Raw genomic sequence first — 16666 nt, 5'->3', positions numbered from 1 at the left:
GGCAAAGCCTGCTTGCTGTACTCACCATGCATATCCATCATCCCAGGAGAGGAGCTATTTTCTGGAGTCGTGACCTCAGAACCACACTTTTCATCTTTGCCCTTTTTCTTGTTCTTGGTTTTCTAAGGAAGGGGAAAATGAAAAGCACCAGTTCATGGAAAGGAAGCTGTATTCCAACACCAGCTAGCTCCTGATCCACAGTTAAAAACCAATAAATGTGTTCTATACCACCCTAAGTGCCACTTTGAATCTCATTTAAGACAGGAAAGCAAGGTATGTATCAATATAGCAATACATTTGTGCATTTTAACCAGAGAAAAGTATAATCCTCCACATATATAAATATCATCAGATACATTGTAATGTATGTAATGTAGCTGCTCTGAGTCTTCTGTGAAGAGGAAAAGCGGGGCATAAATAAACATAATAATAATAATAATCTTTGGACCTCAAGATTGAACTTCAAAGACTCTGGCAGAAACCAGTACAGGTGGTCCCGGTGGTGATGGGCACACTGGGTGCCGTGCCAAAAGATCTCAGCCGGCATTTGGCAACAATAGACATTGACAAAATTACGATCTGCCAACTGCAAAAGGCCACCCTATTGGGATCTGCACACATCATTTGAAAATACATCACACAGTCCTAGACACTTGGGAAGTGTTCGATTTGTAATTTTGTGATACGAAATCCAGCATATCTATCTTGTTTGCTGTGTCATACGTCCTTGTGTCAAAAATAATAATAGTCCTAGACACTTGGGAAGTGTCCAACGTGTGATCCAATACAACAGCCAGCAGTGTGTCTGCTGTGGACTCAACTTGTTGTGATAATAATAATAATAATAATAATAATAATAATAATAATAATAATGTAAAGCTAAATTTATTTATTTTTATTTACCACATTTATACCCAACCCTTCTCACCCCAAAGGGGACTCAGAGCAGCTTGCTGTGTCATAATAAAAATAATAATAAAGTAAAGCTAAATTTATTTTTATTTATTTACCACATTCATACCCCGCCCTTCTCAGAGCAGCTTGCAAAACTATGGCAAAATTCAATACCAATCATACACACAACAATAAACATACCATATTAAATTATAAAACAGTTAAAGCATATAAACAGTTAAAACATATAACTATTATATATATAATTTAAAACATACTCTCTATCCTATGGTTTCCTCTTTTCATAGGAAAACTTTTCACTCAGGTCCCTTCTACACTGCCATATAAAATTCAGCTTATCTGCTTTGAACTGGATTATATGGCAGTGTAGACTCATATAATCCAGTTCAAATCAGATAATGTGGATTATCTGTTTTGAAAATCTGGATTATATGGAAGTGTACAAGGGACCTCAATGTTTGATACTGGTTCTCAAAGGGTTACTGATTGAAATGTAAATGTAGCAAATAAATAAATAAAAGCAGTTCAATACGCAGTAATGTTATCTTGTAATTACTGTATTTACGAATTTAGCACCAAAATATCATGATATATTGAAAACATTGACTACAAAAATGCCTTGGATAATCCAGAAACTTGGATAAGCGAGGCTTGGATAAGTTGAGGCTACTGTAATTTTATTGCTATTTTATTGGTACATTTATTATTTTTCTCTATTATTGTTGCTACTATTACATTTCTTTTACTCTATTATTATTATTATTATTATTATTAATAATAATAATAATAATAAATTTACTCTGATCTTATTATTATTATTGCATTTATCATTTTACTCTATTATTACATGTATTATTTTCCTGTATTTATTATTATTATTATTACATGTATTATCTTACTCTATTATTATTCAAAGAATGCATAAGCACATTTACATTGAAGAAGATGAGAATAATGATTTGATCAGAGTTGGACAATCTTATCTTAAATTTGAGCTTTATGTAAATATTCAAAAACATTTAACCTACTGATGCCTCAATTAATGTCATTTTATTGGTATCTTTTATTGTTGTTTTTATTGTTTTTATTGTTATTTTAAAGCTAAGTGTATTGTTTTAATCTATTTCTGTAAACCGCTCCGAGCCAAACTGGGAGTAGTGGTATACAAGTCTAATAAATAAATAAATAAATAAATAAAATCTATTTTTATTTCTGAAATTTCCCACCCTCGGCTTATACTGGAGTCAATGTAATCAGAGTTGGACACTCATATCTTAAATTACAGTTTGATGTAAAGATTAATTATTATTAATACATTTATTATTTTACTCTATTTATTATTACATTTATTAGTTTACTGCATTTATTATTATTATTACATTTATTATTTCACTCTATTATTATTAAAAGGATACATAAGCATATTGACATTGAAGAAGATGAAAATAATGATTTAATCAGAGTTGGACTCTCATATCTTAAATTACAGTTTGATGTAAAGATTCCAAAACATCTAAACTACTGAGGCCTCAATTAATGTAATTTTATTGGTATCTCAGCTTATACTGGAGTTGATGTTTTCCTAGTTTTTTTGTAGTAAAATTAGGTGCCTCAGCTTATATTCGGGTCGGCTTATACTCGAGTATATACGGTCTCTGTTTTTTTTTTAAAGATCTCACTGCTACTGATCTTTCTTCAAAAATCCTCAGAAGTTTATTCTTATTTACACTTGTGGAGGCAATGATGTAATCAAATGGAAACTGCAAATTGAATTGAACATTATTTATACAAGACGATGAGCCAAACCGTTCCTCCCCAAACTCTCTTGGTGTGGTAGGGGATAAAGCGGCAAAGCAAATTACAATCACATGAATCGTGTGAAAAATCCATGAACGGAAAAGGATGCAGCATTTTCAATTAGAAGGTGACGTAATTGGTCTCCTAGGAGAAAGTGCCAGCTGCGCCGCTCTCCACAAACCCAGCGCCTGCCTGCCGAGGGAGTTTTGCACCCAGAAACATTTCATTCTGTCTCAAGTGTAGACAGACCGGGGGGGGGGGGGGGGGGGACCATGCGGCAGTCATACACATAAAGACACGTTTTAGCAAAGTCGCCGCAAAAACAGGTGGCTATAAAAAGCATTCTATGATGTAACCTGCAGCACTGAAATCCTCAAAAGGTTCTCCATGGGGAAAAACATCACTTCTGAAAAGCGGAGGAAGGACTTTCCGTGACCTTAAAACAAACCCTATTCATAGTGTCAATATACTGTAAATGGCCAACTTGTCCATTAGACGCTGATTTGGTAAAAAGCCCTCTAGCCAGCTGTTTGAATTCATTTTACAGACCAGTTATAATCACGGCAAAGCAGTCATTTTCTCTGTGGCAAGTGTTTCAAATACATACTGAAAGCATAGAACACAATCTATTGTATATACATGTAATATTAATAATAATAATATTATGATGTAATACAATGTAATAATAATTATAATTTACTATTATAATTGTATATTTATATTACATGCAATATTACTAATAATATTGCAATATAATATATTGTACTAGCTTTGCCCGGCCACGCGTTGCTGTGGCTTATGGGAATCCTTTGTCGGCCAGGTGGAATAGCAGTGAATAGCCTTGCAGTCTCAAAGCCTGGCCGTTTTCTGGAGTAGCTGGAGCTTTTTGTTGTATGAACATAGAGGCATGGATGAGGGGTTGTGCTGCCAAGTTTAGTGTTTCTGGGATGTGTAGTTTTGTTGTTTTGTCCTAGGCCAAAATTTCATTACCCTTTTATATATATAGATGTATGTATACTTGTAAACTGCCCTGAGTCCTCTTCGGGGTGAGAAGGGCGGGATATAAATGTCGCTAATAAATACAGTAGAGTCTCACTTATCCAAGCCTCGCTTATCCAAGCCTCTGGATTATCCAAGCCATTTTTGTAGTCAATGTTTTCAATACATTGTGATATTTTGGTGCTAAATTCGTAAATACAGTAATTACAACATAGCATTACTGCTTATTGCACTACTTTTTCTGTCAAATTTGTTGTATAACATGATGTTTTGGTGCTTAATTTGTAAAATCATAACCTAATTTGATGTGTAATAGGCTTTTCCTTAATCTCTCATTATCCAACATATTCGCTTATCCAACATTCTGCCGGCCCGTTTACGTTGGATAAGCGAGACTCTACTGTATTGTATATACATGTAATATTAATAATAATATTATGATGTAATACAATGTAATAATACAGTAGAGTCTCACTTATCCAACACTCGCTTATCCAACGTTCTGGATTATCCAATGCATTTTCGTAGTCAATGTTTTCAATACATTGTGATATTTTAGTGCTAAATTCGTAAATACAGTAATTACAACATATTACTGCATATTGAACTACTTTTTCTGTCAAATTTGTTGTATAACATGATGTTTTGGTGCTTGATTTGTAAAATCATAACCTAATTTGATGTTTAATAGGCTTTTCCTTAATCCCTCCTTATTATCCAAGATATTCGCTTATCCAAGCGTCTACCGGCCCATTTACGTTGGATAAGCGAGACTCTACTGTAATTATAATTTACTATTTTAATTGTATATTTATATTACATGCAATATTACTAATAATATTGCAATATAGTCGTATAATATAATATATTGTATGTATATATATTTGGAAACCGCCCTGAGTCCTCTTTCAGGTGAGAAGGGCGGGATATAAATGTCACTAATAAATAATAATAATTAATAATAATAGAACACAATGCTTTGCAGGCTTTTTTTCCAATGCCTTTGGAAAAAAATCTGTTAGCACCAGAGGAGACAGGGTCCCGGAAATAAGGGTGAAATGGATTCCCCTGTCATTTCTCCCTCCCTACCATGATATGCCCATTTGGTAGCATTTCCCTGCAACTACAAGGTGAATCAAGCTGAAGTTTTCTGAAAGCTGCTATGCAATTCCAAGGCATCTAATAAACCTCCTGCAATACTTACATCATCTACCTTGGGCTCTGTTACTGGCACCCATTTGTAAATCCTGAGAGACGTGTCACCAACTGTCACCCACTTCTTCTCCCTGGGAAAAAAAGACAAGACAAGAAATATTAATTCAAAACAGTATGCACTAAGAAGAACTGCAGTTACATGTATTATGGGTAAATAACAACAAGCCATTCAAAATGCATGCACACTCCACTGAATGGGAAAACATACCAAGACATGTACGATTATCTGTATGCAACACAAAAGACACATTATCTGTGTGAGCAGTAAGCACTTTCACCATTCTAAGGCTTCTTGTCAGCACAACCCAAGTTGGGGGTTACACAGAGGAAGAAGGCAGAAAAAAACAGAAAGAATTCTATCAATATGAAACAGTAAGATTTGTTTATGTTCTTTGTTGTTGTTTTTTTTATAAAACACAATATACTGTATATACTCGAGTATAAGCCTAGTTTTTCAGCCCTCTTTTTAAGATGGAAAAAGCCCCCCTTGGCTTATATTCAGGTGAGGGTCCTGGTTGGCTTATATTTAGATCAGCTTATACTCGAGAATATATGGTACATTTATTATTTTTCTCTATTATTATTGGCATTATCACATTCATTATTTTTCTCTATTATTGTTGCTACTATTACATTTATTTTACTCTATTTATTATTATTATTATTATTATTATTAATACATTTACTCTGATCTTATTATTACTGCATTTATTATTTTACTCTATTTATTATTACATGTATTATTTTCCTGTATTTATTATTATTATTATTATTTTACTCTATTATTATTAAAAGGATACATAAGCACATTTACATTGAAGAAGATGAGAATGATTTGATCAGAGTTGGACAGTTTTATCTTAAATTTGAGCTTGATGTAAATATTCAAAAACATTTAACCTACTGATGCCTCAATTAATGTAATTTTATTGGTATCTATTTTTATTTCTGAAATTTCCCACCCTCAGCTTATACTGGAGTCAATGTTTTCCCAGGTTTTTTGTGGTAAAATTAGGTGCCTCGGCTTATATTCGGGTTGGCTTATACTCGAGTATATACGGGTACCTAGATTTCAAAAAGAAACTTGACCACACCAATACATTTCGGAGAGTCTGAAAACCAATACTAAAAAGTGAAAGCACAACTAGTGATAGTTATGTAGTCTCTATTTCACATAAAGTCTGGTCCATTTAAGTCAAAAATTCCCAAAGAAAGGAATACTGTATTACAATCCCTTACACAAAGCTCCACTAGCCAACAGCAGGGAAACGACAATACAGTAGAGTCTCACTTATCCAAGCTAAACAGGCCGGCAGAACCTTGGATAAGCGAATATCTTGGATAATAAAGAGGGATTAAGGAAAAGCCTATTAAACATCAAATTAGGTTATGATTTTACAAATTAAGCACCAAAGGATCATGTTAGACAACAAATTTGACAGAAAAAGTAGTTCAATAAGCAGTAATGTTATGTTGTAATTACTGTATTTACTAATTTAGCACCAAAATATCACGATCTATTGAAAACATTGACTACAAAAATGCATTGGATAATCCAGAACCTCGGATAAGAATCTTGGATAAGTGAGACTCTATGGTAGGTGATGCTAAAGTACAATTTCTGTTATAGAAGACTTTGCGGATTAGGAAGCCTTGTGCTTGTTTGTCGAGCTCGTGGATGCATAACACAACCAGCTTACACAACAAATCATAACTTGCTCATTTGGACAAAACAACAGACCATGGTTTCCCCCCGACCAGGTCAGAAAGCCTGGAAACGTCTGCATGTGAGTAGAAAAGCAGTGTCTCAGCAGTGTTCATCCAAGTAACAACAAACTATTGTGTTTCTGGCAAGGCCACACACATGCATATGCATTAGCATCCTAAGGCAGATGGTAACTGGGGCCGCATGCCAATGTGAGTAGATCAATAGGTACCGCTCCGGTGGGAAGGTAACGGCGTTCCATGCAGTCATGCCAGTGGCCACATGACCTTGGAGGTGTCTACGGACAACGCCGGCTCTTTGGCTTAGAAATGGAGATGAGCACCAACCCCCAGAGTCAGACATGACTGGACTTAACGTCAGGGGAAACTTTACCTTTACTTTAGTGTAGTTATTTTTGCATTTCTTCCATACAACAAAGCTTTTTTGCTTTCACGGGGGCTCACTTGGAAGACATGCAGTGAGGCGTCTGTAGCTAGACTGCTCCCCTTTCCACTAGCTATTCATCACTGGTCCGTAGCTAACAGATATTTCTTCTCTTGGAAATAGAAACTGAGCCACTTATAATACAGTGTTAAAAATCCTAAGACATTCATCTCAGTAAGCACTCTGGCTTTGAGACACAGTGTTCAAGTTCTGAACCACCAGAATAGCTTCTGGTGTTTCATAACTTGAACTACTGAGAGCTACGACTGAGAGCAGTGGTGTATTGACTGTGCTGGTCCTGTGAGCCACTGGCTCCCATTCTGCAGAGGGTTTAGAAAAGAAAAGTACAATTGTATCCAATGGACGCAAATATGGCACTATTCCCTGGTACATTCTGTAGGGAAATACCAGTCATCCGCATCAGAAAGCCTGAAAAACACTGAGGTTGAGTTCCACTTCCCATGCTGCCATTAAACGTAGAGCCTGGAACTCATCTTTGAAAACAAAGTACAAGGCAGACTGAGTAGCTATTAAGACAATGAAAGGTTGGATGAATGAACCCCACCGCTTTCTCCTTGAACACAAGGAACTGTGGAAACGTTTTTTGCTATAAGCCCAAGGACTAAACTGTTTTGCAGTCTCCCAGACCTTTTCCTACACCAAGGCTACTTTAGAAAACCAAAAATTCTAGACATAGCGATCATCTCAGAACACACAAGTATCTTCACTAATAACACAATACAGAAGGGAAACAGACATTAAATCTCTATCGGCAAGAGTGAAAGTTGTCTTCAAAATGTTCAACTCTTGTGTGATCTGTCATAGTTTTAATTTGACAGGTTTTATTTGACTTCACTTTCCACGCATAACATTAAAATTACAATGCAGAGAATTATGGATGCTGAACTCAGACCTGTATGTGCTGTCCCATCGACTATTATAATAATTATTATGTTTATGTATACCTCACGGTTTCTTTCCACTAAGGAGACTTCAAAGGGGCAACTACTACTCCTACCTACGATGGAGACAAGAGACTGAGTTTCGCTTTTTCAAAACCCACCAGCAGCAGACCCTTTAACTGACCACTGCAGACAACAGCAATAGAAAACTAACCATGTGGCACTGGTTGCATAGCTGAGGATAATGTCTTAAGCATCTAATGTTGGATGGATCAAAGAACCTCACAACCTCTGAGGATGCCTGCCATAGATGTGGGCAAAACGTCAGGAGAGAATACTTCTGGAACATAGCCATACAGCCCGGAATATATACAACAACCCTCTGATCAAAGAACCTTCGTCCACTGAAATACATGAAGGAACATAGAACACAAACCCTGCTTGCCCCATACATATTATTCAACTATTCTAACAGCCGATATATGTCAGCGAAAAGAAAAATGTAAGGACGTTCCCAAAATTGCATCCATTAACATTTAAAGAGTTTGATCCTCCAGTTTAAAAAATATTGCTTAGATGCATTTGCCTGCACTTCAGAGAAATGTTTCTAATCAAAAAGACTCCGTTTTAATTAGACAGTTTACCTCTTTGCAAATGTCTAATATACCAAAATCCGTACGGAATATGTGGAGAAACGATTTTACTCAACATTCAATCTGTCAAATCTAGATTAATAAAACCGAAGATAAATTAACTATCTTCTCAACCATGGTTAGGCTTTTGCTCCATAGGCTTGTATAAAATCTTTCGATATTTCCTTACATTACTAAAATAAAAATACTTTATTTATATTCCGCCCTCTCTCTCCGGGGGGACTCAGGGCAGAGTAAAATACGGTGTTTCATCTTCTTTACCTACCAACAACAGTAAGTCCTTTTAAATGGTACTTTCCAATATTTTAATTGTCAATATAAGCCTGCAATTTGGCAGTCGGGCTTGTCGTTCTCAGCTTTCCACGACCCTTTCCTCTGTTGCTTTGTCAAAGGCCTATTAACAATATTACTTGAGCACAGCATTAATCACAATCCATTATCAGATCTAGGTGCACCTGGCTTCCTCTGGAATATGACTTGCTTCTTCAGATTAAATGACAGGTGCAGATGGGGCATATGAGGATAACCACAAAGAAAAACAACCATCAGTGGACATCTATTACATTATTAAAAGAAATCCCTGGCTTACAGGTTTCCATCAAGTCTCGGTTTCAGAAGACGTCTAAAAGAACATTTCATCTCCTTCGACGCTAATGACAGAGGGGCACCATCTGGAAAACAGAAGGCTGTGTCCGCATCCACAGCTCCAGTTACACACATCAAACCAACAGAAATCCATATGTTTTGGAAAAGAAAAAAAAGGGTTGCACTAAACATCAAGCCACAGATAATCAATAATAACGATGATAATAATAATGAATATATTACTCGCCTCTCCCTGTAGCTCAAGGCTGGATAAAACATCATTGAAACAAGAGATAAAACACGGTTAAGACATACCAGAAGATACACAGAGTTAAAATCCAAGTTAAAATTCACAACTTAAAATCGACCGGGTAGGCCTGCTAGAAGAGATGGGTCTTCAATTGTGTCTTAAATTCTGGCAGCTAACCTAGCTGTCAAAAGCTCTTCTGGCAGGTCTTTCCACAGTCTTCTTAGGGCAGCTGGTGAAAAGGTCCTCTGGGTGATAGTTGCCGTCTGGTTCTAGATGGTTGAGATTGGAGTCCTCCAAAGGACCTCAGTATCCTAAGGGGCAGATTGTACGTGAGAAGGCCATACTGTAGGTAACCTGGACCCAAACCATGTAGGGCTTTAAAGGTCAAAACCACTGTTGTACTTTGCCAGGAAACTAATTGGCAGCCAGTGGAGTGGCTTTAATACAGGTAGAATAGGCTCATTCCTGGATGTTCCTGTGACCAATCTGGCTGCTGTGTTTTGAACTAATTGGAGTTTCCGAACTTGATAGAGTAGCCCAATGTAAAGCGCATTGTAGAAGTCCAACTTTGAGGTTACCAGTGTGTGCCCCACCATCTTTAGGTCCTCCGATTCTAGGAAGGGGCACAGCATGCGTATCAACTGAAAGTAAGTGCGCCTGACCATTGCATCAACTTAGGCTGCCCTTTGGAGAGACAGATCCAAGAGCATTCCCAAACTTCGGACAGACTTTCAGTGGGAGTAGGGCCCCATCCAGAACTGGTTGACACACCTCCATTCCCAGATTAGGACCCTTGATGACAAACACTTGACTTGTCTGGATTCAGTTTCCAGCCCATTACTTCCTCCAGGCATTAATTCAGAGGAGACTCACTATCCTTAACTAGAGCTGTTTATTGAAGGCATGGAAAAATATATTTGGGTGTTATCAGCATACTGATAGCACCCCGCCCCATATCTCCAGATGATCTCTCCCAGGGGATTCATGGACAGTGTTCCCTCACTTATCGCTGGAGTTAGGTTCCAGGACCATCCGCAATAAGTGAAAATCTGCGAAGTAGGGACACTATATTTATTTTAATATTTATATATTATTTTAGTAGTTATTTAGTAGTTATTTTAGTTATATACTAACTACTGGTGGCGAAGTGTGTTAAAGTGCTGAGCTGCTGAACTACCAGAACAAAAGGTCCCAGGTTCAAACCCCGGGAGCGGCGGAAGCAGCCGCTGTTAACACCAGCTTCTGTCAACCTAGCAGTTCGAAAACATGGGAAATGTGAGTAGATCAATAGGTACCGCTCCGGCGGGAAGGTAACGGCGCTCCATGCAGTCATGCCGGCCACATGACCTTGGAGGTGTCTACGGACAATGCCGGCTCTTCGGCTTAGAAATGGAGATGACATGACTGGACTTATTAGGGGAAACCTTTACCTTTACTTTACACTATTTTAAGTCTTTATCAACCAATTGTGTGTTGATAAATCACCTCCTTCTCCTCCTGTTGCCACTTGGGCTCATTTTCTCTCCCTTTGGCTTCTCCTTCCTCCTTTTTATGATCTATAAGTCTTTTAGAGTTTATTGAAAAACCACGAAACAGCAAATCCACAAAAAGTGAACCGCGAAGTAGTGGGGGAACACTGTAAATGTTAAAAAGATTGGGGGTAGAATAGCACCTTTTAGGACACGACATAACAGCTCCTTTTTTGAGGAGCAGCTATCCTCAAGCACCACCATCTGGAACCTGACTGAGAGGTATGACAGAACCACTGCAGCACAATACCTCCGATTCCCAAACCCCCACAGGCATTCCAGAAAGATACCAATCAAGACTGCACAAGAAACTTTTATAGTGAAAACTGAGTTTTTAGTCCTATATAAAGAGGACCCAAAGAATCAATGACACTTCCACAGAGTTCCCACTGGTTCAATTACTCTAACTGGATTTTGGTTTGTGCAGATGCTTCCTTGGTTTAAAAAAACAACAAGTTTTACCAGAACACCCATCATCACCACTCCATCAACAATGTGGAGGACTTGTTGATCCTTCAGCAGCGAGACTCAAACAAATGACTGAGGTTGCCACTAGCGACTAAATTGTCTGGGTCTCCCACGTATGTAGGCGGTCATTAAAATGTTTGGTGGTTTAATGGTAGAACCTTTTTGTACAACAGTAATGAAGCAATTTGGCTTTCAGCAGCTTAAGAGCACTCCTGGAAAGTGAACAAGGGCTGATATGACATTTCATGTTTGAATGGAAGAAGCATTAGCCCAAATTCAGAGCATCCTGACCAGTGAAAGAAGCACTGAAAGGTACATACAAATGTATAACTAGACCTAATTTTAGTTCCAGTTAGAGCAGAGCCTTTTGAAATCAATGGGACTTACATAAATGATGACTAACAAGTCCCACTCGCTTTGATGGGCCTATTCTAGACTGGAGTTATCCCCAAGAGTCTATTCAGTACATTCAGTACTTCAGAGAATTGAAAAAGGGCAATTTTCTTCTTCAGGCCCACAGCAAGCTTCAGATTAATTCCTGCTATCCACTGTCCTACAATAATGCGACAAAGAGATGAATCACACCATATATAGCATGGGGTTAACTGAAACAGAAAAGTAGTTCAGGTTTTTATTCAAAGAAACGCTCGGCAGATGTCTGACACAATGTATGTACCATACATCTTCCTTATACACAAATACTCAATTTCTGCCCATTTCTTTGGACAATGCTAGGTTGAGGGAGGTATGGGGCTCATGTTTGCAAGGGACTCTCCATGATCTTTAGCCAAAGTCAAGCCAAATGTTACATTTAGCCCATCATTGAATCTTCAGTCATTTAACAGACAAGCTGTTGGGAACATTACAAAATGTGTTGATAGGTTTAAGTTAAAAAAAAGTTTTAAAGATTTTTATGAAGTGAGGCATGACCAATAGGGCCTTAAAGAATGTAAATGGTCGCAGTGCGTAACCTAAGGGACCAAACGTCATGCTCTGGCACTATATACAGAAACACAGGAAATGGTCAATGAAGTAAGTTATGATTTGGAGGTTCCCAAGCCTTTACTCAAGTACTGGACTATACACATTTCCCACAGAAGTCATCTGTTTTATCTCTGCCCTTGCATTTATTGCCTCTGAACCCACACTGCACCTAAATTTAAATTGGTCCCGCTGAGAATGACTAAATTATGAAACAATACTGTCATTTGGATTCTGAAGTCCAGTCCCAAAGTCTAGAACTTTGTAGATTGTCTATGGCAAGTGCCTGAACAAAGACAACACACAGCCCAATTCTCCAGATATAATGACAAATTCAATAGAATGGACTTCTGAGTAAACTGGCAACAGGGTATTTCTAAATTATAATTATTTGAACCATCAATTGATGAAAATCACTCTGATCAACTGAAGATATGACCTCAAACTTCCCAGGTTTTAAATTTGTTTCATTTGTAGTCAAACTACCAGTGTTATGTATCTAGGCAGAAAGCAACATCTCTAAAAGGGCATGCTGTGTTTCATGGAGAAGGGATCTAAACACCCCTGTATTATATTACTCAAAACACAGAGACACAAATGTATACAGATTTAATCTCCTAATACTAGTGCATTAAAACTAATTAAACTAGTGCATTAAAATGAATCCCACTCTGGGCTAAGGTGGGCTATAAATCCAATAAATAAATAAAATTGTTAAAATCAGATGTCCAAAAAGCGCCCTACTTTTAAGAGTATTTCTGTCCTGACTGACAGGGCTTCACTTCTAGGAAAAGCAGACACTGTGCCAAATGTTTAGGCAGCAGTATTATTCAACAATCTTTCACAACAAGGTGCCCAGCAAATGTTTTTGGCTATAATACTCATTGGACTCAAACACAATGGCCAGGAACGATGGAAGTTAGAGGCCACAATGTGGAAGAGGCAGTTTCAGATGTCTCTGCAGCTCCATGGTTGGCATTCAGGATGTCTTTACCTTGTCATTGAGTGACTTCAAGTTGTTCCCAACATCTGATGACCATAAAATAAAACTATCACAGGGCTTTCTTAGCAAAACTCATTCAGAAGGGGTTTCCCTCCCTGGATGCCGAGAAAGTGCCCAAGGTTACCCTGTGAATTTCCATGGCAGAAAGGGGATTTGGACCCAGAGTTATAGCGTCTTACTTTCTTTGGGCCACACTAAATGAATGTTAGAGGAGTTCTAGTGCCATAACATATAAAAACATATAAAGGAGTTTTCTATAATCATTGAAAAACCTTTAACAAAGAGAATCGAGATGCAGAAATTTGTTTCATGCCACCCATCTGTCAAGAACAGTGAATCAGAATATAGCAGGTTAGCAAAGAGTTTGCATGGGTAACAATTTTCCAACTTTTTATGAAAAAAAATGTTATTTATAAACAGAGTCATGTCTACTTTAGTGGTACGAATAATTAAGTCTTGGTCTGGTATTTCTAGAAACTGGACCACTGCCCTTTAAGACACTTTGCTGCGTCAGGACTGAAACCCACACGATTTCTACAGAATCCTCATCACTCTCTTTTTGAAGAAACAAGACAGCAGGAGCACCTGTGCAAGGGTTGCTATGACAACAGAAAATGCTGGCAAAAGTTTTGCCTAGTTTATTTGTCGAGCGAGAAGTCCCCGTGTCTCGGCCAAATGAGACAAAAGGAACGAGAGGCACGTTTGCCTTTGAAGAAAGCCCACAAACAGAGCATCAGGCACCGGTCGCGGTGATGTAAATAGGGAGTAGCACTGTCATCTCTCCCTGTCCCAGAGATGTAGGCCAGTCTGTCCAGAGCATTTTTTGCCACATTATTTCTAAAACTCTGCATTACCATTAGGACTGTTGGTGGTTTGGCTTTTCAGCACAACAGCTTGGATTTCTCTTTTGAAACCCCCTTCTCAGTCCTGTACTGGAAAGGACATTTTAGTCCTTTGTTTAATACAAGTTGAACTGGACTGCTAACAGGCCTTGTAGCTTTTAAAACAGCAACCATCCAGCATGAAAAAGCAGCATAAATCTATTTGCTGGATTCCATTCATAGACACCTAGAGATGCACAAAACCTGGCTCTGTTTTATCAGACACAAAATCTTAAGCTACATGAAATTCAAGGACGTTGGCTCTGTATGAGCTATTCACTCGCCTAACACAAAACAGGCTAAAATTACAAAAACACAATCAAGTTCACCAAAATAAGGCTCTCTAATTACATTCATATCATGTCATCTGATCCAAAAATACCAAACGGCACCATGATTGCCTATTGTGTCTCAATAACCATTTCACTGCATTGTTTTAACTATGCCACAATGACTTCCACAATAGAAACTACACAATAACCCCCCGCAGAAGAATAAAACGCTAAAACGTTGTAAAGGATGAACAAAAGGGGATGATTCTACCAGGTTACAACCTTTAATTATATAATTTCAAATAAATTCAAGCAGTAATTACCACCTCTTTCTAACTCTGAATTTAAATTGTACAAATCAAACAATACACACCAGCATACATTTGACATGCTGTATGAAATAAACCTTTAGAATAGATCCATCTGGTTGACCCGTTCCAATTAAAATATTGGGAGACGTACATATTGTGCCCTTTATACGGCATTTCAAGGCAAAATTATCCCTTTTGAAAAGTGTCTGAAACGGATTTAAGCCAGCCCTTCACACTTGAAAGTGTACAAAGGTTTTGAAGGAAAAGATGAAACGTTTCTTTCGCAGCAAAGTAAGACTGTCATATCGACGCCCATCCTATTTGCCAGTTTTGCGCCTATTTAATATCAAATCTTTCTGATTTAGCAGAGAGAGGGGGGGGAAAGAAAAATAAAGATATATAGCCCACAAAGCACATTCTCCGATCTTCCACGCCTCAAACAAAAGGCGAGGGAACCAACTGGGAGTCAAATGACACTTTAGGACTGATCAGAAAGAGGCTGCACAAAGAGAAAAGCAGCCAGAACAGCAAAAGTTCACCAGAAGGTGAGGATGAGGGATGAGCCCATGAGTGGCAAGAGTCCACTCAAAAGCAGATTGAGAAGGGTTTTTTCCTGAGAATATGAATATTCACAGAAATGAGGGAAGAGTGGCCGTGAAAAGGGAGACTTGTGAGATCCTTTGATGGGCTGTAACTCAGGTACACACTTCATCTGGAGGTCCCAGTCTGGGAAGGGGGGAAAAGAGTCAAAATAGGACAAGAAAGGCTACAAGAGTTCAGACAAAGAGTAAGGATTTGAATGTTCTGCTGGTCTGAAGATGGGTCCAGCAGAACAGCATGGGAGAGGATGAAACCACTCCAGGGGTGCATCACAGGTACCTCTATTATCTATTTATCTAATTGAGAGTGAAAATATTTTTGTGTATGTTTTTATCTATGTGTCCACGATGGCTCTCACATTGAGTCCCGTGATTCCTGCCAATGACGGATCTCGACCAAACTTGGTATGCAGATCCCAAAGGACCAACTTTCAGTCCTGGTGAGGTTGGGAAGGAATTGCCCTTGGATGTTGAGAATAAACAAAATAATCCTCTGAACCCAACTGATGATGGATCTGGACCAAACTTGGCACACAGACCAGTCATGGCAAACTTTGAATATTGACCGGGTTTGGGGGGGGGGGGGGGTTGACCCAGGACGTTGGGAACTGTCGTATCTCCTCAACCTTCGGCCTTTTTGAATGGGTCTACTTCTAAAAACCAACGCCATGCCACAACGGCTTAGAATGTGGATCCTTCTGAAATAGTGAATGCCTAGTATGAAAATCTAGGTCGATAAGAAAGAGAAGTGGGTCAGTCGGGGCCGCGCTGGGAAGGTCATGGGCAGGGAAACTATAGAGCAGGCATGGGCAAACTTCGCCCCTCCAGGTGTTTTAGACTCCAACTCCCACCATTTGTAACAGTTAGGAATTGTGAGAGTGGAAGTCCAAAACATCTGGAGGGCTGAAGTTTGCCCATGGAGCAATAGAGGGACGGGTCCCAAGGCCTTGGCCCCATAGGAGAGGGAAAACTATAGAGCAGGGGTCCTCAAACTTTTTAAGTGGAGGGCCAATTCACAGTCCCTCAGAGTGTTGGGCCTTAGTTTGGGGACCCCTGATCTAGACGATCTCATAAGACCATAGGAAAGCAAAGAGACCTCCAAAGACCAGGTAGACTTAGGTCAACCCTAAGTCTAAAGTTAGGACAGGGGCCAGGTA

The 16666-nt window shown here is 38.5% G+C and overlaps 1 protein-coding gene across 1 annotated transcript in view; it reads right to left on the bottom strand.

Moving 5' to 3' along the window:
• bcl7a (BAF chromatin remodeling complex subunit BCL7A) overlaps positions 1 to 16666 on the bottom strand; it is a 36039-nt gene that overhangs the window by 17496 nt on the left and 1877 nt on the right. The window contains exons 2-3 of the mRNA XM_062958680.1: positions 4916 to 4997; positions 26 to 122 (exon numbers count right to left, since the gene is read on the bottom strand). Of these exons, the coding sequence (XP_062814750.1) occupies positions 26 to 122; positions 4916 to 4997 (179 nt within the window). The remainder of the gene's footprint in view (positions 1 to 25; positions 123 to 4915; positions 4998 to 16666) is intronic.

This window comes from Anolis carolinensis, chromosome X (genome assembly GCF_035594765.1).
Source record: "Anolis carolinensis isolate JA03-04 chromosome X, rAnoCar3.1.pri, whole genome shotgun sequence".
Lineage (NCBI taxonomy): Eukaryota > Metazoa > Chordata > Lepidosauria > Squamata > Dactyloidae > Anolis > Anolis carolinensis.
This window is presented reverse-complemented; position numbering and strand designations above follow the sequence as displayed.